An 18256-nucleotide genomic window follows, 5' to 3' on the forward strand; every position below is an offset into this window, starting at 1 on the left:
ACATGGAGCATTTACCTTAACAAAGGGTATAAATGACGGGTGACAATCGGGAAAAAGGAGAGAATGATTGATCTCTTTAAAATCGGGATATAGAAACTTTTATTAAAATAACAGAACATTGCTAGGTGGGTTAGGAAGGCTATCACCCATTGCCCTCACTGAGACAGTCCGCTGGGTGGCCCCATGCCCAGATATTGGGTTGCAATCCTGTTCTCCAGTGTTAACAAAGATTCCACCGAGTAAATTTGCAGATTTAATCGACTTTAAGTGATTCAAGAATCGGGCAGCATCTGATCCACCAAATAGCAGGGAGCTGCCAGGAATTGTACAGCATGGAAGGTTTTTATAGGAAGGAGGGAGAGGGGGCAAGGGAGTTATAGCAAAAAAGATTGTTCCAGGCAAGGTCACCTTCTCTTGCTGGGGTGGAGGGGCCTGCCTTGGGTGGATTACCTCATCTTCCTTTGGGTGGGGGTGGATAGTGAGGGCCCATGGGACATTAACTCATTCATGCTGACCAGAAAATCCCTGACAGGTTGAGACTTTCTGGGGGAGGTGGGAACTGCAATTAAGTTAGGTGTTAAGCCTCCCATTGGGGGACTTGGCCTAAGTGGCTCCATTTTTGTCTTCTGGTTTTCTTTCTAACACCAGTAAAAAGATGTGACTTATTCTACCACCGTGGGGCAGAGGAAGACAAGACTATTTGGATATATTTTTTAAGAGATTTTATTTATCTGAGGGAGAGAGAGCTCACGTGCATCGTTGGACAGAGAGGAGCAAGGAGAGAGAAGCAGACTCCCGGCTAAGGAGGGACTGGGTCCCAGGACCTTTAGATCATGATACGAGTCGAAGGCAGAGGCTTAACCAAGTTCTGTGAAAAAGGCAGAGTCCACCGGGTGCCTGGGTGGCTCAGTAGGTTGAGTGGCTGAGTGGGACTGGCCTGTCTCTGAGGAAAAGTTCAGAGTGGCAGGTCAAACGCCAGTTGTACAACTTCCGTTCTGGACCCAAGTAAAAAGAGTCCTTTGCTTCTGCATTTCTGGGCAAGCAAATTTGTAATCAGAGGATAAGAAAAAGCAGCAATCCATTAGCACTAATAGGATACTGGATTAGTAACTGGCTTTTCAAGACGTTTGAAATGTTCAGTAATCTGAGATATTAAAGTTCTGATTTATTCCTTTCCAAGAGCCCCTTAAGTGCTTAGGAAGAAGTTACTGGTGGGATTTGCAGATCAAGGAGATTCTGCGTGTAATTTAAGTGTCTATGGGAATTGAGCTAGTCAGGTTTGTAAGGCACGCTAAATATTCAGGGGGAAGTCAGATCTATCAAACTTATAATTTTTTTTTTAAGATTTATTTGACAGACAGAGGTCACAAGTAGGCAGAGAGACAGGCAGAGCGAGAGGAGGAAGCAGGCTCCCTGATGAGCAGAGAGCCCGATGTGGGGCTCAATCCCAGGATCCTGGGATCATGACTTGAGCTGAAGGCAGAGGCTTTAACCCACTGAGCCACCCAGGTGTCCCTTAAACCCATAATCTAACTGAACATGATTCGGAGAATGTGAAAGTGAGTTTTACATCAAATAATAAAATTGATCAGTGCAATAACATTGGGAGGCAAGTGGAAGGCTTAAGAGAGAAAGATTTTTACTTGAATAACTAATAAGCTGGTTATAAATGTAGACATAAAGAATGCACCAGTCCCCTCCCTAACTTGGATGTGTCCCCCACGACACTGTGACAAAGTGCTGTCCCGTTTGTGGAACAGATGAATGAAGTGGTGGCCTGGACTGCCCGCACACCAACCAGCAACCACCCCCGACCTGCCCCACCTCGGGACAGTACACAGAGGCCAACAGGGTAGCATGCCACCTTTATTAATACTCTTAGCCCGCAGGAGACCCCCGGCCAGAAGCCAAGCCCCAGGATCTGGCCCTCCTCGCCCAACACACGGCTGTGGTAGAGAGGCTGTCAGGGTGGGCAGTGAAAGGGCCTCGGTGTTCAGCATTTCCCAAGAGGACAGTGGCCTGGGAAAAGGCAGGGCCCTGGTGAGGTCTGGACCCCTCCTCACCTCCCAGGGGACCTGCACCCTCTCCCACCTCTGGTCTCTAAGATCACTCAGCAGATACCTGCTGGTGACCTGAGAGTGTCCTGTCCCTCCCAAGGGCTGGGACAGCCCCAATGCAGCCTGGAGAGGCAACCGTGGTGAACAGGGCAAGTGGGGGACAGGGCTACCGTGACCCCTCTCACCTCCATAGCCATTTCCCAGTGGGCCACTGCTGTCTCTCTTCACTGGAGGGCTGCCTAAGGCATAGATCAGCCAGGGCACCGGGTCACCAGAGGACTTTAGAGCCCCCCTGCACTCCCCAGCTTCACCCCGGGCCCTGGGAAACCGCCACTCACCAAACGGTCCAGGGCCCAGCTCTGGCCTTAGCTGTCCATATGTCGCTGGGGGAAGGGACAGAAGGTGGGAGCACTGAGTCCCCAGTGGCCCTCACATGGTGTCTGTCACTTCCCCATCTTGGTCTCGTGTCCAGGCTCACACTCAGGGTCCCCAGCTCCAACCGTCTCCTCAAACCCCATCCATTCCTACCTAATCCCTCCTGTCCCTGTCCCACGCCTTCTCTGCAGGGCTCTGGGTGCACCTTGGCCCAGGACCCAGCTCCTTACAGCCAGCCCTGACAACCCCACGATGCTCTTCCGCATCCCCCCCTTACCTGGCTGGCTTCCGACCCCTGGGTATGTGCCTCCAGGCCCATATCCAGGCTTCAAGGCAAGCCCCCAAGGCTGCATGAAGGGCCAAGAAGAGCCCCTTAGGGCCTTGGCCTGACCTGCAGAAGGAGAGCTACTGTGGGCACCCCTGCCCACCAGCGCCAGACATCCAGGAACCCACAAGCCCCCTGGGGTTTCAGGTCGCTGCCCGCTTGGCTTGGTCCCCGCATCCCTTACCAGGTTCACCCCCTAAACACTCATTTCCTACCATTTCCTTCAGAGCCTGGAACTGCTGCTTTGGGGTACACTGGTGCTTCCTCCCCATACCCTGCAAGAAATCCAAGTGATTCCTGCCTAGCCCCTGGATGGCCCTCCCCTGCCCCCAGCTCCTGCACTCTGTCCTCTGTCCCTGACTCACCATTCCTAAAGCCACTGGTCCTGGGAAACTCTGGAGGAGGGAGGAGAAGGTCAGAGACAGGAGGAACCCCTCAGTCCAGGGCCCCCCAGCCCACCCCAGCACTCCCAGGCACCTGGCTGCAGGTGGGCCTCAGGGAAGACCCCAGCTCCCAGACCATTCCCATAAGCAAAATCTGTAAGACAGCAGTGGGAGAAAGGCTGGGTGAGTGGGGGTTGAGGGTGGGGCTCAGGGGGACCAGCTAGTGGAGAGACAGGAGGCAGCAGACAGACAGAGACTGACTCGGAGGCAACCCAGAGAGGGCCTCACATACACGGTCCCCATGCTCAGCCAACCAACCCTGTGCAAACTCTGTTGTTCCACCTTCTGGAAGCCTCTCCTGGCCTCCCTCTGGCCCGCTTCCCTTTGCACCCAAGACTTTACCTCAGTGTGCACTTGACCCTCAGCAGACTCCTGTCTCCGGCCTGTCTCTGGCCGGCATTATGGCCTGCTGCAGACGGGATGTGTGCTGGTTCAGGGAGAGAGCCAGCCAGGGCAAGACACAAGGACAAGAGGGCTTGCCGCAGGGAAGATACCAGCTTGCACCCTTGGGGGCTCAGGGGGCTCACCAACTTTCTGAGGCTTGAGGCCACCACCAAAGCCTGAGAGAGAGGAAATGGGGGCAGAGACGGAGGAGTCAGAGAAAGATAACGCCTCCGACTCCCCTCTTCCTGAGCTAGGGGCGAGGAGAGGAGGAAAGGGGAAGGGCCTCCTCACCCAGTTCTGTTCCCAGTCCATAGCCATTCAGGGGCTGGTATCCTGTGAGGAGAATGGGGGCCATTAACTCCTTGGGGGACAAATATGGACCTTAAGGGCTCTGAGGAGGACGAAGGGATACTCCCTATCGACACGGAACAGAACCAGAAGAAATGGGCTTAGAAAGCAGCAAGAGAGACTACAGGTAGACTCAGGGAGGGACTTCCTGGCCTTAGGAGCCTGGACAGCTACAGCCCAAGGATGATGGAGGAGTGACCTGATCTGGACTAGGGACAGGGGGCAGACAGAGTCACACCTGCTTTCTGAGGTTTCAGCCCCCACTGGATGGCAGGAGTCGGTGCTAGGAAGAAAGCCATAGGACAGAAGTGATCTTAGGGTGGGGAGGGCTGGGAATGCTGCAACCTGCCCCGGGATGGGGGCACCTGCCATAATGGGAGTTCCATGGGGTCTCAGGGCCAGAGTTTAGGCTCTCCCTCAGCTGGCTCTCGGTGACAAGCCTCAGTCTTAGCTAGAGAATGGCCCTGGGGGCTTGTGAGCAGCCCAGCTAGACCCAGCCCCTCCTGGGACCAGGGATCCCCTGGTGCCCCATCCCCGGCCCCTACTCCACACTGACCTGGGAACTTGCCATTCTGCCCTGGGGGAGAGGGCTGGGATTTGGGGCCCCAGCTGCCGCCCCCTTTAGCAGAAGGGACCCCCGAAGTGGGAGGCCTGGGGAGAAGCAGTGGAGGGACCCTCCCATGGCAGGGACCTAGATGGGGAAGGAAGGGGGAGGGCAGTGAACCCAGGCTAGCGCCTGCCCCAGGCCAGTCTCCCGGCCTCAGCCTGGCCAAGCCACCAGCCCATAATGACTTCCAGGGCAGACACAGCTTCCGAGGGAGGCCATGGCTAGGCCAGAGAAAGCCCCACTCCCGTGGTACTTGGGGTACAAGAGGACCCAGCCACCTAACATGGCTCCTGCTCTTGGCCCACCTAGACCCTCTGTGTTCCAGCAACAACCCTCCTGCCTTTCTCTTGGTACATCTCCCTTCACTCCCAGCCCTGCCCCCAGGAGCCTCACCTGGTTGGGCCCCCACCCCATTTCCGTTGCCATATCCTGGAGAGAAAAAGCAGGGATATGAGTGGTAGTAATTTAGTGAGGAGGGTTCTAGAAGGAGGCAGGTGGAGGTGTAGGATAGAGATGGGGGGGGGGGGTGGGAGGTGGGGGGGGTCCTCTCACTTGCCTGGCTTTTGAGGTTTCACACCTCCTCCCAGAGCTGCAGGAGAGGCAGTCCCCCTCAGAATTCAGACCTCAAGCTCCCAAGAAAGAGCCCAGTGCCCCCCTTCTGAAGCCCCCACCACACTCACCTGCTGGGAGCTGCAGTCCGGGAGTAAAGCCTGGGGAGAAAAGCAGGTGTGAGGGCTCTGGCAGCGGCAACCTCAGGGCAAGGTGGGGGAGGGGCGGGAATGGGCTCACCTGGCTTTAGAGGGCTCATGCCCCTTCCCAGGCCTGGGAGAGACAGAAATAGGCTGAGTGACAGCTGGATGCCACCCTGCCCCTTCTCTTCCCAGGACCCAACTCTGCGCCCCCTGGGGCCCTGCCCTCCCCCCTCCCACCCCCCCCCACCCCCGCCCTATGGCCTCCCTCACCTGGCTGGGCCCCTTGGCCTGGGAAGACTCTGGCTCCCAGCCCATTCCTGTAAACTGGGAGACAGGGTGTGTGGATTGGGAAGGGGGAAAGCAGTGAGAGGAATAGACAGTTTCTGGGGTTAGAGAGCAGTGGGGGCCTGATTCTGACGCTGACCCCAATTCTAGAACTTCCCCACAGCACCAAGCAATTCTCCCAACACCAGCTGGGTGTCTGACAACATGCCTCAACCCTGACACCAGCCACCTGCAGACAGCCTCAGACCCCACAGGTGAAGGGGTCAGTCCCCCACCCCCTCATTTCAAGCACCCTCAGCCCAGCGGTACGTCTGACCCTCTGGCTAGGAACCCAGCTCCTTGCGTGGGACCGATTTGCTAGAGCAGCTCACAGAACTCAGGAAAAGTTTCCTTACTAGAATCCAGGCTCTTTATAAAGGCTAGCACTCGGGGCCAGCAGATGGAGGATAAAGAGGCCAGGCGTGTGGGAAGGCTGGAGGGGCCTCTGCACTCCCCAGGCCTCCAAGGGGTCACCCGCCACCCCAGAAGCCCTTTTGGGGTTTTAGGGAGGCTCCCTTACACAGGCAAGGCTGGTGACCCTTTCCATCTCCAGAGGTCAAGGGAGGGACTGAAAGTTCCAACCCTCCAGTCCCAAGCTGGGTGCCCCCAGCAAGCAGCCCCAACCTTAGAAGACACGAGGCTCTCCAAAAGTCTCCATTAACATAACAAAAGATACTCTACCGGTCTCCGCACTTAGGAAATTCCTAGGCTTTGAGGGGTTCTGTGCCAGGACCCAGAGACCAAATAGTTCTATCTTATTAGAAGTCCCCGTCTTGCAGGACTCACAGGAAAGAAAGCCTTACCTGGTTTCTGCAGCTTCCCGCCCTCACCGATGCCTGAAGAAGAGATGGGAACAGGTGAGTGACCTGCTCCCCTTCTCTGGGCCTCTCCAGAACCCCAGGGTCTGGCCCCAGCGCCCGCTTCCCTACCTGGTCCGTAGCCCACGGGAACCGCAGGGCCTGTGGAGATGGAGAGGCTCAGGTACGGGGGACCGGGGTGGGTCGGGGGGAGCCGGAAACCCAGGCCTCCGGGGCCTCCTGCAACTTCCATTTAATCGCCAGCCCCGCCCTCACCTAGTCTGGCAGGAAACCCCGCCCCCAACATGGCCTGGGTGAGGACCAGTGCTCCCTGCCAGGCCCTTCTCTCTTCTCCCCTCAGTACCTGCTCTGCAGCCTCTGGGAGCTGGAGGGCCCGTGCGGGGAGGAAGGATGACCAGGGGGTTGGGGCTGGCTCAGGTGGGGGAACCGCCTGTGGTCCCCCTTAAGAGCCCAGCCTGGAGGCCCAGCTGCTCCTAGGCTAACCCACCCTCCTGCCAGGCCACCAGGGAAGCAGGAGAGGATGCCCAGACTTGTACCCCCCAGACCCCACCAGTCTCACCTGGCTGGCCTCCCAGCCCGTCGCCATTCCCAAATCCTGGGAGGGACAGATAGATAGGGGTGTGAATGGGGGCAGGAAAACTCGGGGTTTGGGGGAGGTGGAGAGAGACAGGCAGGGGTGAGGTTCACCTGGCTTCTGGGTTTTACCTCCACCCCCCAGGCTTGGGGAGGTGGAGGCTGATGTCCACCCACCAGACCTCTCCTCAGGGTCCCCTGTGCCCCCAGTTTCTCCCAACTCCTCGGCACCCCTCACGGCTGGGCTCCTGGTCCTTTCTTCTTCTTCTTCTTTTTTTTTTTAAAGATTCCATTCATTTGACAGACAGAGATCACAAGTAGGCAGAGACAGAGGAAGCAGGCTCCCTGCTGAGCAGAGAGCCTCATATGATCCAGGACCCTGAGATCATGACCCAAGCTGAAGGCAGAGGCTTAACCCACTAAGCCTCCCAGGTGCCCCTCCTAGTCCTCCCATATCCAGAGGAGGACAAACAGGTGTGGACAGGAAGGGCTGGTTTTGGAGGGGTTCAGGAGGAGGCAGGACAGAGCCTCAGCATGGGAGTGTGGGGCAAAGAAGCCGCGGTACAAGAGAGAGGTCACCTCCTCCCTCCCCAGGCCTCCCCGGCCACAGGCTAAGCTCCCACCTCCCCACCACTTGGAAGCCAGCCCTCCGCCTTCCTCTCTCCCTGAGAAAAGCCTGGGCCCAGGCCCCTGAGATGGCCATGCCTCCCAGCAGGTCCCAGATCCTAGAGAGTGACAGGGAGCCTGAGAAGGGGGTGCTCTGGCTTCAAGGGACCCATGGACACAGACAAGACCGGGCCAGACTCACCTGGTTTCTGGGGCTTCATGGCCCCCCCAAAGCCTGGAGAAGATACAGGAGCAGGTGAAGGGCCCAGAAGCCCCATCTCAAGGCCTCCCCAGAGTCTTCCCCACCCTGCTTTTACCTGCTCCGTATCCATTCTGGGTCACTAGGCCTGTGGGAAGAGGAAGGGTGAGTTGGGAGATGGGGTCTGGGGGGTCAAGCTGACACAGAGGTGAAGGTGCTCGCTTCAAAGCCAAGCCCGAAAGCTGGAATCCTGGAAGCTTCCGCTCAGCAACCCCCCCATTATTTACTAATCCTGCCCCTGCCAGGCCTGGAGGGAGGTGGGAGAGGGTGCCCAGATGCTTACCCGCAGACCCCAGCAGTCTCACCTGGCTGGGCTCCCAAGCCGTTGCTGTTCCCGAGCCCTGGGGGACAGAGGGGGCTGTGTGAATGGGAGAGGGGAGTTTAGGGTTTGGTGGTGGAGAGAGATAGGCAGGGGTGAGGCTCACCTGGTTTCTGGGTCTTCATACCCCCTCCAAAACCTAGTGAAGACAGGGAGCAGATGAGAGCCTGGTCCCCATCTCCAGATGTCCTTAGAGCCCTAGAAGGTGCCTACCTGGTCTGTAGCCATTTTGAGTTGCAGGACCTGCTGGAAGGCAAGAGGGGCTCTGGGGCCAGCCTCTCTCTGAGGTTCCCCCTGGAATCCAACGACGGCCACCCCCACCCAGTGGAGCCCCTACTCTCCCCCTGGGGCCCAATTCCCTGGGAAACCTGAACATCATCCCCACTGCCTGGGTCCCTCCTGGACGGCTGTCACTGCCACCACATGCATCAGCCAGTGGGGGAGACCAGCAGACTGGGTGACCCGGCTCCGCCTCCCCAAGCACCAGCTCCTTTCTTGCTCCTGCCACCTTGGCCTCTGAGCTGTTTCCAGAGCCGCTGCCCTCTCCAGTCTCTCTTGGAGGCCGCAGCTCAAGCACCCACTGATTCAGTGGGCCCCAGCCAGCGGTCCTCCCCCTGGCCTCCGCAACCCCTTCCCCAGATGCTCCTGGCTCCCCACTTGTGCTCACACTCCCTTCCTGTCCACCCGTCCCAGCGCACCCCAACCTCCAGGGGGGCCTGTCTCCCACCTGGCCAGCCTCTGGTGGGCTGAACCAGTGTTGCTCACACCAGGAGGGAGAGGCAGCAGTGGACAGCGGGTCTCACGTGGCTCCCAGGCAGAGGGAAGGCCAGGAGGCTGTCTGTGTTTCTCCCCCAGCCCCTCCTGCTCCCTCAGATCCTAACCAGGCCTAGGCACCCCCAGTGACCCCTATCCTCCTAGAGCCTCAGAGCCTCACCTGGTTGGGCTCCTACTCCCGGGAAGGCGCCACCTCCCAGCCCGTTCCCATTCCCGAATCCTGGGGAGACAGAGCAAGAGGGAATACGGGGGATCTGGGGCTTGGGAGCACAAAGAGATACTGACAGGGAGACAAAGAACAGGGCTCACCTGGCTTCTGGGGTTTTCCGCCCCCTCCAAAGCCTGGGGGAGAGACTAGCAGGTGAGGGACCCAGAAGCCCAGCCCTGGGTCCCAGCTTCAACCCCATCCCCTTGCTACCCCTGGTCCAAAGCGATTATGAGCTGTGACATCTGCTGGGGGGAGGGGGTGACATGGAAAAGTGGGGTGGTGCTGAAATAGGCCCCCGGGTTCCCCCACCCTGCTGCATGGATCCCTCCCCTCACACATCCCTCCGTTCAGCCTGGCTACCAGAGTCAGGGAGGGGGCCATGGAGCCTATGACAGGAGAGGGTCTGGGAAGGCAGGCTGCAAGGGACCCATCCCTCAGACCTGTCCCCACAGCTGCCCTCTGGCCCACGTTTAAACCCCACATCTCCTGCCACCATGCTTCCGAGCCCAGCCTCCTTCAGTCCTCCCACCCAGCCCTGGGGCCAAGGGTGGCTCTCTCTGGCTTAAAACCCCAAGGGTGTGGGCCTTTGCAAGGTTAAAGCCCCTCAGGGCTGGGCGTGCTGGCTGGCCCAGGACAGGCAAACTTGAACGCTGGTGGAATGAAGGAGCCCCTAAGAGACCCTGTGCTTGCACTCAAGGCATGGCCGGGACCTTGACCGCTCCAGCCTTGTGCCCCCACCCCAAGCTGCCCCAGCCTGGCCAGGCCCCTGGCTATTGCCAGCTGCAGCCTAGAGAGGAAAAGCAATGTGAGGAGTGGGCTCGGGGAGAATTAGGGACTAGGGCAACACCCAGAGCCGCATATGGATCTCGTCCCATCCTGTTCCCCGAGGAGTCAGTTTTCTGCCCTCCAGTCCCTGACCTCCCTAGCTCCTCCCCAGAACCCCAGCTCGGCCCAGATGCCCTTACCTGGCTGGGCTCCGAGTCCCATACCATTCCCATTGCCGAGTCCTGGGAAGACAGCAAGAGGGAGTAAGGGGAAGCCAGGCAGAAGAGGACGGAGACACAGGGACAGCAGGCAGCGCACCTGGCTTTTGAGGTTTTATGCCCCCTCCAACTCCTGAGAAAGGATCAGGGACCAGATGAGAGAGCCTGGAGCTCCCTTGAAGCCCCACACTCACGCCTCTGCCCCCCTGGCCCCCACCCCGTACCTGGTGCCTGGCCACCATTCTGAGCCACAGGGCCTGTAGAGAGAGGGCTGGAGCTGGGCCAGTGTGGCTGCTCTGGGGGGCTCCCCTGACCTGTGCCGCCCTCACCCAGGACCTCTGTGTCCCTCAACTGCTCTTTGCAGGAAGCATGCTCCGAGAAGGGATTGGAAATCAAAAAGACCGTTCCAGAGGGTCAGGCCATGGAAATGACAGCAGCAGCCCAATGAAGAGAGGAGTCCCTTAGAGGGGTAACACGTGCCCAAGGGGGGGACATGGAGAGAGGGCTGCTCTCCCCTTACCTGGCCTCTGAGGATCCATTCCCCATCCCAGGCCTGAGGAGAGACCAAGAGGCCCCCCAACCTCCCCATGGCCCCACCCCTAACTTTCTCCCCTACTTCATCCCTGTTCCAACTCTACACCTCCTCCTGCTTTTCCCTCCCCGGGCTCAGGCTCCAGGTGTCCTCACCTGGCTGGGCTCCCAGCCCTGGGAAGGAACCGGCTCCCAGTCCATTTCCATATACTGGAGAGACAGAGCCAGAGGGAGTAAGCCAGAGGGAGTGGGCTGGGCTTCACAGGGAGCCAGACAGAAGGCAAGGTGGAGAGGGGGGTGGGCGTGGATGGGGCATCTCACCTGGCTTCTGGGGTCTCACACCCCCTCCATAACCTGGGGGGAGAGAAGTGGTGGATGAGGGAGTCCCAGGGGCCCAGCCCCTTTCTGGGGCTCCAAGGCCATGATGAGAGGTCACAGGGCTTCTGGGGTCCCAGCTGAGATGGGGGTGAAAGAGGGGTGCCCTTTTTCTTTCCTCCCCCAGCGAGTCAGCAGTTCTGCCCTGGGGGAGCCTGGGAAAAGACCCTCCCAGTGCCCACCCAGCCTTATCAGCCCTCAGCTATTCTCCCACCTTACCTGGCTGGGCGACAGCACCTGGGAAGGTCCCCATTGCCAGCCCATTTCCAAACCCTGGGGAATAGGAAAAGAGGGGGTCAAGGGGGAATAAGAGAATAACAGGGAGGGGGGAGGCAAAACAGAGATGGGGAGAAACAGGGTGGGGGCTCACCTGGCTTCGGGGGCTTCACACCCCCTCCAGTGCCTGAAAGGGAGATGGGGCCCAAGTAAGGGTCTCAAATCCCATTTCTGGAATACCTAGAATCCTGACCCCAGCTCCCAATGACCCTGGGCCCACCTCTACCTGTTCTGTAGCCAGTTAGAGCTAGAGGACCCACAGGGAGAGGGAGGGATGAACAGGGGAGGTTTGGAGTCCTCACTAGGGTACAGGGGGTACAGGACCCTTGGACCACACCAGAAATGGCAAACTGGAAGGCTCCCTGTCTGCCTGCCTCAGTCATTGAAAAATTCTGATCCTTCCCTCTAAGGCCTGGGAGGGAGGCAGATAGAACCAACCGAACCAACCCCTAGTACCCGCTAATCTCACCTGGCTGGGCTCCCAGCCCATTCCCGTTCCCAAATCCTGGGGGGACAAATGGAGATAAAGGGTGTGAAAGAAAGGGGGGGCAGAGCTGGGGCTGGACAGGTTTCCCTCAGAAGCCAGGGGAGATCCAGGGACTAGGTAAGGGGCCCAGGACCCTCCCTGCTGCTTCTGAGCAGCAGGCCTATGGGAATTCAGCTCCTATCTGCCCACCCCAGAGATGTAGAGGCCCGTTGGTGAACGGGGAAGGGGGCCTTGGAGCCCACTCTCAGTTGGCCCTGGGGACATGCAGTGAGCCAGACTTGCCCCCACTGCACGGGGCTCAGTGGGAGCAGCACAGACAACAAGCAGGGACAGGAAAGAGTTGGGGGATGTCCGGGGTGGGGCACACAGGTGAGATGACATCAGAGCAGGATTCCTACGTGGGAGGGGAGTGTGTACAGGAGGAAAAGGAGACCAGCCTGAAAGGGTCACAGTTCACTTCTCTGGGGATGGGGGCGGGGTGGGATCAGCACTGTCCCCACATATTTTTGAGGTGGTGCTTCTCCCAACTCCCATTTGTCCATTTCTCACCTGCTCCCAGGCCACTGGGGAAGCCATAGCCTGGGGGGTTGGGGATGAAGACAGGAAGTTGAGCCCGAAGGGTCGGGAGGGGCTGGGAGCTGGGGTTCCTCACCCTCATTCGGAGGACACAGCTGCTCCCACCCTGCTCATCCTCTCAGCCAGCTTTACCTGATCTGTAGCCTTTGGGGATCCTGAAGCCTGTGGGTTGCGGAGAAGGGGGTTAACTTAGGAGGGGGCAAAGGGCTGAACATGAATGCTACCCCTTCTGCTGTGCAAGCAAGAATGTAACCCCCTTTGGGCCTCAGTTTCCTCTCCGGTCACAGGAGGGGTGAGGACAGCACCAGGTGAGCAGCCTGGAGGCAGGGGCTTGGGGGGAGGTGTTCGGGCTGGACCCCTGGGGGCAGATCCCCCTGCTCCTTCTGCAGGGGCACGACCACCACCCCCCTCCCCACTCCATTCCTACTCTGGAGAGTCTCTGGACCCCTCCCTTCCTGGTGCCCCACCCCCTCATCTTTCTCTCTTGCAGCTAGCTTTGGTGCATCAGGTCTCAGGATGGAGCCCCTTCTCCTACCCTGAGGACCCCACAGATCCCCGGACTGAAGACTCTTCTGCGACACTCTGCCCCTACCTGCCCAGCCCCTTGGCCACCAGCCTCGTCTTCTCACCTCCGCCCTACCTCCCAGCCTTTGCCCCTTCTCACTGCCAGGATGTCCTTACTCTTCCCTGTCCTAGCTTGACCCCCTTGGAGACCCAGTTCCAAGCCCCTCCTCTGAGATGTCTCATGCCTGTCATTGATGTGCTGCCGTACCTCACCCTGGTTCCAAAGGTGTGGGGTGTCTTTGCTCCCCACACTCGAGCTAACCACGGGCAAGAGTGTCTGCCATGAAGACAGGGAGGGACCCTGTGCTCTCCTGGGCCCCACATCGGGATCCCAGAACTAGGTAGGGAACATCTGGGGCTCTCTCCCAGAGATCTCCTGGACCCGCAGGGGAGAAACCAGGCCCTCTCCCTTGACCCCAGTGCCAACAAGGACCACTTACCTTTCCCTGGGCCCAGAGACAAGGGAGGTAGTCCTGGGGAGCAAGGAGGCGCAGACTCGGGATGGGGACCCCAGAGATTGAGAGGGAGAAGGACCCAGGCATCTGTCCCTGAACCCCCCCATAATCCTGCCCCCCAGAACTCACACACCCAGAGCCCCAGCATTGGCCCAGTGCTGTCCCTAGCCCTCCCAGCCCCAATCTCAGCTGCCTGCTTCCTGCCCTCCCCTCACCGCCTTGTAGGCTTTCTGAAGCCAGGCAGAGCAGGAGAAGGGCTGCGGGGAAGGCCCAGGTGCGCATTATGCCGAGTGGAGTGGGAGGGCACTCACCCTTTGGGCCTTTAAGCACCTCTCCTGGGTGGGGTCTCTCACCCAGACCCCCCAGCTGTGAGGGGCAGAGGCTCTGTTGGCAGACCCCAGGGGGCCAGCCCCCCACCTCTTTCCATGGCAGGACTCCAGAGCCCGGCCTTCTCCCTGCCCCACCCCTCATCCATCATGAGTGCTGACAGCCGGGACAGGCCCCCACCTGGCCCCCGAGGCTTACTCCACCCCTGTCAGGATTGGGGCCCTGGCGCCAGGCCTTGGGGGCTCAGATTCCCTCCCCGCAGCTGGCAAAGGGCAGGCAGGCACCCCAGGCCCAGCCCAAACACAGCTGGAGAGAGGAGGGAAAGCCAGGCCCAGAAATGGGGGGGGGAGGCTGGCAGCAGAGCCCGAAGGAGTTACTGTGTTGCACGGAGAGTGGGGGGCAGAGGCCACACTGTCCCAGAGGCACGTGGAGAAGCAGCAGTGCAGGACACTGGGTCTGACAATGAGGCTGTCCAGGAAGAGCCAGGCAATTAGCTCGTCTAAGCCCGGAGACTCCGGGACCAAAGCAGGAGCTGCCCCCACCCCCTTCCATAAGAAGCGGTGACACAGAAGGAGCCTGTCAAGGGACCACTGCCATTGCCTGAAGGCTTGGTGGGAGTCCACCTGCCACAGGAGGCCCTCTCGGTGTCACCTTGGTCTCCTGCTCAGCTCTAGCAGCAGTTACTCCAAGGCTGGGGGACTGGAGGGAAGGGCACTGCCTAGGGGGCAGTGGAGATAGGAAGCACTCTGTTTCTAGGGTGGCAGAAGAGCCTGGGCCAGGTGGGGGGCTTGGTGGGGAGCCAACTACGAGAAGACAGAAGAGGCAGGCCTGGAAGTGCCAGGAGTGAACCCCCTACCTCTGAGCTGGCTGGGGACAGCAGTGACTCAGCCCCTCTGGGCCCTTGTCCAAAATGGTCCACACCCTGTCTGTCTGAGGGTCTGGCCCCTGCCCAGCCAGCCCCTCCTGGCACCTCTGGCTAAGGAGGGCGGCCTATCAGGTGGGGCTGCCTGACGGGTTGAGGGCCTAGACAGGGACTATGGTGGGGAATCCGCCTGCTGCAGGGCTCCCAAGACCATGGCACATGCAGAGGCCACCTCTAGCCACAGCAGGGCTTTGAGCAGATGCCCCCCAGCACGGACACGTGCCTGTCCATGCCCTTCCACCCACATCCCAGGCTGCACCCTAGGACCACTACCACACTCCCACGGCCCCTCTGTTCCCACTAGGCCCCCTCAGCCCGGTGTCCCCGGTGAGGTGCCCCCATGTGCCCACTGCTTCCCCTGCCTGGCATAGAGCTATGAGCCAGAATCCTGAGGGCTGGACCTTTTACTGGCTGCTGGGAGGGGCCCCAGGCCCCTGGGCCCAGCCACCCCATGAGAGCCCAGAACAGCTGGGACGATCTCTGCTTCCTGCCAGGGAAGGGCTTCCTGCCAGGCCACCTGCTCCACCTCGTGAAGGCAAGCACCGGCTCTCTGGTCTCCTCAAGAGCCTCAGAATGGGCTTGTGGTTACCAGTCAAATTCCGACTGGGTTCAAATACCTGCTCTATCCGGCCAGGATGCCGGAGCAGGAACCCAGCCTCCCTGGGCCCGTTCTCTTTCCTCTACAACGATGACACTGACATCCAGCGTGTCAGGGCTACTGGGGGGAGCTGCTTCTTACTCCCGTCTTACAGATGGGCAAAAAGCTTCTTACTCCCGTCTTACAGATGGGAGTGGGCTCAGGTCCTACAGCTCCCAAGCAGGGGGCCTGGGACTTGAAGACAGATAGTCCGCAGGCCCAGTTATTACAGACACTGTGTTGTTCTCTGCCCGCCTCATGTCACTCTGGGCCCAAGATGTGTGCTTTAGACTCAGTATAGCTAACAGCCTCCTCTACAGACCTAGACACAAGGCTTGCCCCACTGGGTGCCAGGGAAGCTTGGCCCACCAGGAGGTGGGCACAGACCAGGAGGGACCATGCAGGGGGTTCGGGCCGAGTGCCTGCAAGTCTTCTGCCAAAGGGAATGCTGGTGCCCACTGCCACTGCCAGGCTGCCTGGGGGCTGGCATGGGCCGGTGGAAAATGCCAGCCAGCCTGGGGCTTGGGCCAGCTTCATGCTGCTGGGGGCCAAGCCCAGTGGGGCACCCCTGGCCCATGCAATGGCACCACCCCTACCCCATCACATCCAGTCCCTTCAGGTCATCCCCAGCTTGGGCCAAGCCAGCCTGGCTAAGAGCCGCTGGACCACGTGGGGGCAGGGAGAGACTCTGATGGAGTCCCAGCCTCGGGAACCTTCTCTTCCAGGCGTGAGGACATGGTGGCTCAGCTTCCAAGGAGAGGAGCAACTTTGAGGGGATAGAGCTAAGAGCCCAGGGCAAGGCGACAGCTGGGTGTTGGGAGTGCAAAGCCGAGGCCCAGGAAGCCTGTTGCCTAAAATGGCAAAGCCTGTCAGCAGACTCCCAGCCAGCTGCTCAGAGCAGCACCTGCCCGGGTGGGAGGGAATTTGGGGAGGACAGCTGGAGGGGAGGCAGGCGCCCCGTGACCCTGCGACTGTGCTCAATCCCTTCGGGTCACCCACTCGGCCCTCCATTAGGCAGCTCTTCAGTGGAGACCCCTGCCCTGGCTGCCTCCAGGACACCACTGCCAGCACCTCCAGGCTCTCCCAACGCTGACCTCTGTTAATTCCCTGTCTCCACCCGCCGCCAGATTTATTAAACCTGTGCTAGTGTGAAATGAGGCACACACCCAGAAGCGTGGGTAAGACAAATGCACACTAACACACCTATACAACACCCACCGCACCTGACACCAAGACCAGCTCCCCGGACGCACACACCACAATCCCCTCTTCATTACGGTGCCCTGTTTGCACTTGGGCCGTCCTTTCCTTGCTTTGCTTAAGTCACCTTAGTCCGACTTCCTTGGGAGAGTCTGGGTGTGGCCATGGCGCTGTTGCGGCGACGGGACACACGGGGGCGCGCGGGGCTCGAGCCGGCTCTCACCTGAGTGCGGGCGGGACCCCGGGAACCCAGAGCTTGGGCGGAGGTGTGGCGGGGGTTCTTGGCGGGCCCAGCCCCCTCCAAGTTGTTTGGTCTCAAAGCCTGCGGGCCCTTGCCTCTGCCCCTGTGACCCCGGGGCGGGTGTGGGGGTCCCGGTTCCTCTCCCCAGGAACTTCCTTTTGGCCCCGGCAGCTGCTTTGAAAACCTGTACAACTCGATACAAATGACAGAATGTTGCTGGTATTATTAAACGGTGAGTAAGCTCCTACTGTGTGCTTCCTCGGCCTTGAGCTAAGCCCTTTGCATTCATTTTGTTATGTAGTTCTCCTATCCTACAAGGACGTGGGAACTACCATCTCCATTTTACAAACATGGAAACAGGTCCAGAAACAAAGCAACTCTCTCAGGACAGCACAGCTTACGTGTACAGCAAAGCAGGATAGAGCCCTAATTTTCCTTACTCCACGACTGGTGCTCTCTCCTACTATCTGTACTTAACTTCATAATACAGTCCTTCCACAGAGGGAAATATCCCTTGGAAGTATATTTTTGAATTTTAAAAATATTTACTTTAAATAATTGCAAAGCAGGCTTTGCAAGACTGGGCAGCTGGAAGAAGCCCAAGGCCCCGGACTCCTGGGAGATGGGACTGGCAGAGGGGATGGCAGCTGGAGAGAGGCCCACCTGCTTCTCCAGGCCTCCTGGGGACAAGCTTGGGGTCTTTCACAAGGACCCTGCCTGAGTCACAGGGGCTGTGGCTGCCAGAGATGCAAATGCAAAGGAGGGGGGGACAGATCCAGGCCCAGAGAAGCTCCAGGTCTATGGGCCTAACCTGATATGCCAGGCCCTCCCGTGCTGGTCCATGAACTGTAATGTTCCCTGAAGGTGCAGACACAATGCGCTGGGAACCCTAACCTGTCAGAAACTTGGGGGATGGGTGGTCAACAAATAAACCAGTAAACAGAGGACAGGATTTCAGATAGAGGAAGTGTAATACGAAAATAAGGTGGGAAGCGAGATGCGACAAGATGGGGAGTGTTCCAGAGAGGGTGGCCTGGAAGCACCCCGTTAAACGGATAAAAGGTGCCATATGTGAAGGAAGGGGCAACCCCCAGCCGCGCTATTGTTAGGAACCAGCCCTTGCCCTGCCCCGGCTCCCTGCTAAGGACTATAAGGGGATCATCCAATTTGAACCTCTAGCTGCTTGGGGAAAGCTGCATCAATCAGCCCAGTTTTTGCAGGAGAAGAGACTAATCCGAAGCTCGGAAAGGCCCGGTGCGTCCCCAAGGTCGTTCAGGGTAGAGTTGAGGCAGGGTAGAGTTGAGCTCGAATCTCAAATCCAGAGAATGGTTAGGGCTGCTTCGGAGGCGGCCGCGGCCACTCTGCAGGGCTTCCCCGGGGGGTGGGAGAATGTCTGGCATCCGGATGAGGTGCACGGCAGGCAAGAGGGAGCCAGCGAACCCAGGGCGCCCCACCCCGCTGGGACCCGGAGGCCGCAGGGACTTCCCGACTGGTCCCGAGGGACCGCCTCCTGGGGCACCTCTGGGGCAAAACGCCCCTTTTACAATCTCGAAAACCAAGCCAGCGAAGC

General features: G+C 59.2%; 1 protein-coding gene across 1 annotated transcript; it reads right to left on the reverse strand.

Annotated features, from left to right (window-relative positions):
- Window positions 1-1375: 1375 nt before the first annotated feature.
- Window positions 1376-14937, reverse strand: GREP1 (glycine rich extracellular protein 1). The gene is made up of 29 exons (XM_059155247.1): window positions 11372-14937; window positions 11221-11274; window positions 10948-10980; window positions 10783-10836; window positions 10078-10119; window positions 9214-9246; window positions 9065-9124; window positions 8344-8373; window positions 8237-8269; window positions 8117-8152; window positions 7870-7899; window positions 7755-7787; window positions 6933-6968; window positions 6485-6514; window positions 6359-6391; window positions 5502-5555; window positions 5329-5361; window positions 5220-5249; window positions 4933-4968; window positions 4171-4215; window positions 3876-3917; window positions 3728-3760; window positions 3235-3294; window positions 3123-3152; window positions 2973-3032; window positions 2710-2823; window positions 2396-2440; window positions 2243-2296; window positions 1376-2019 (listed from the first exon to the last, which is right to left on the reverse strand). The coding sequence occupies exons 2-29, from the start codon at window positions 11252-11254 to the stop codon at window positions 1994-1996; spliced, it is 1179 nt and encodes a 392-aa protein (XP_059011230.1). The 5' UTR covers window positions 11255-11274; window positions 11372-14937; the 3' UTR covers window positions 1376-1993.
- Between the last annotated feature and the right edge of the window lie 3319 nt (window positions 14938-18256).

The sequence above is a fragment of the Mustela lutreola genome, chromosome 17 (genome assembly GCF_030435805.1).
Source record: "Mustela lutreola isolate mMusLut2 chromosome 17, mMusLut2.pri, whole genome shotgun sequence".
NCBI classification, from domain to species: Eukaryota; Metazoa; Chordata; class Mammalia; order Carnivora; family Mustelidae; genus Mustela; species Mustela lutreola.

What these genes read in the sequence shown, in the direction of transcription:
- GREP1 (XM_059155247.1), bottom strand. Translation starts at nt 11,254, where the DNA reads ATGGGGACCTTCCCAGGTGCTGTCGCCCAGCCAG. An exon ending in CCTCAAGCCTCAGAAAGTTG is followed by an intron (nt 3,295 to 3,727) that starts GTGAGCCCCCTG and finishes GCTGTCTTACAG; the next exon opens with ATTTTGCTTATGGGAATGGT. An exon ending in AGGGGTCGGAAGCCAGCCAG is followed by an intron (nt 2,441 to 2,709) that starts GTAAGGGGGGGA and finishes CCCTTCCCCCAG; the next exon opens with CGACATATGGACAGCTAAGG.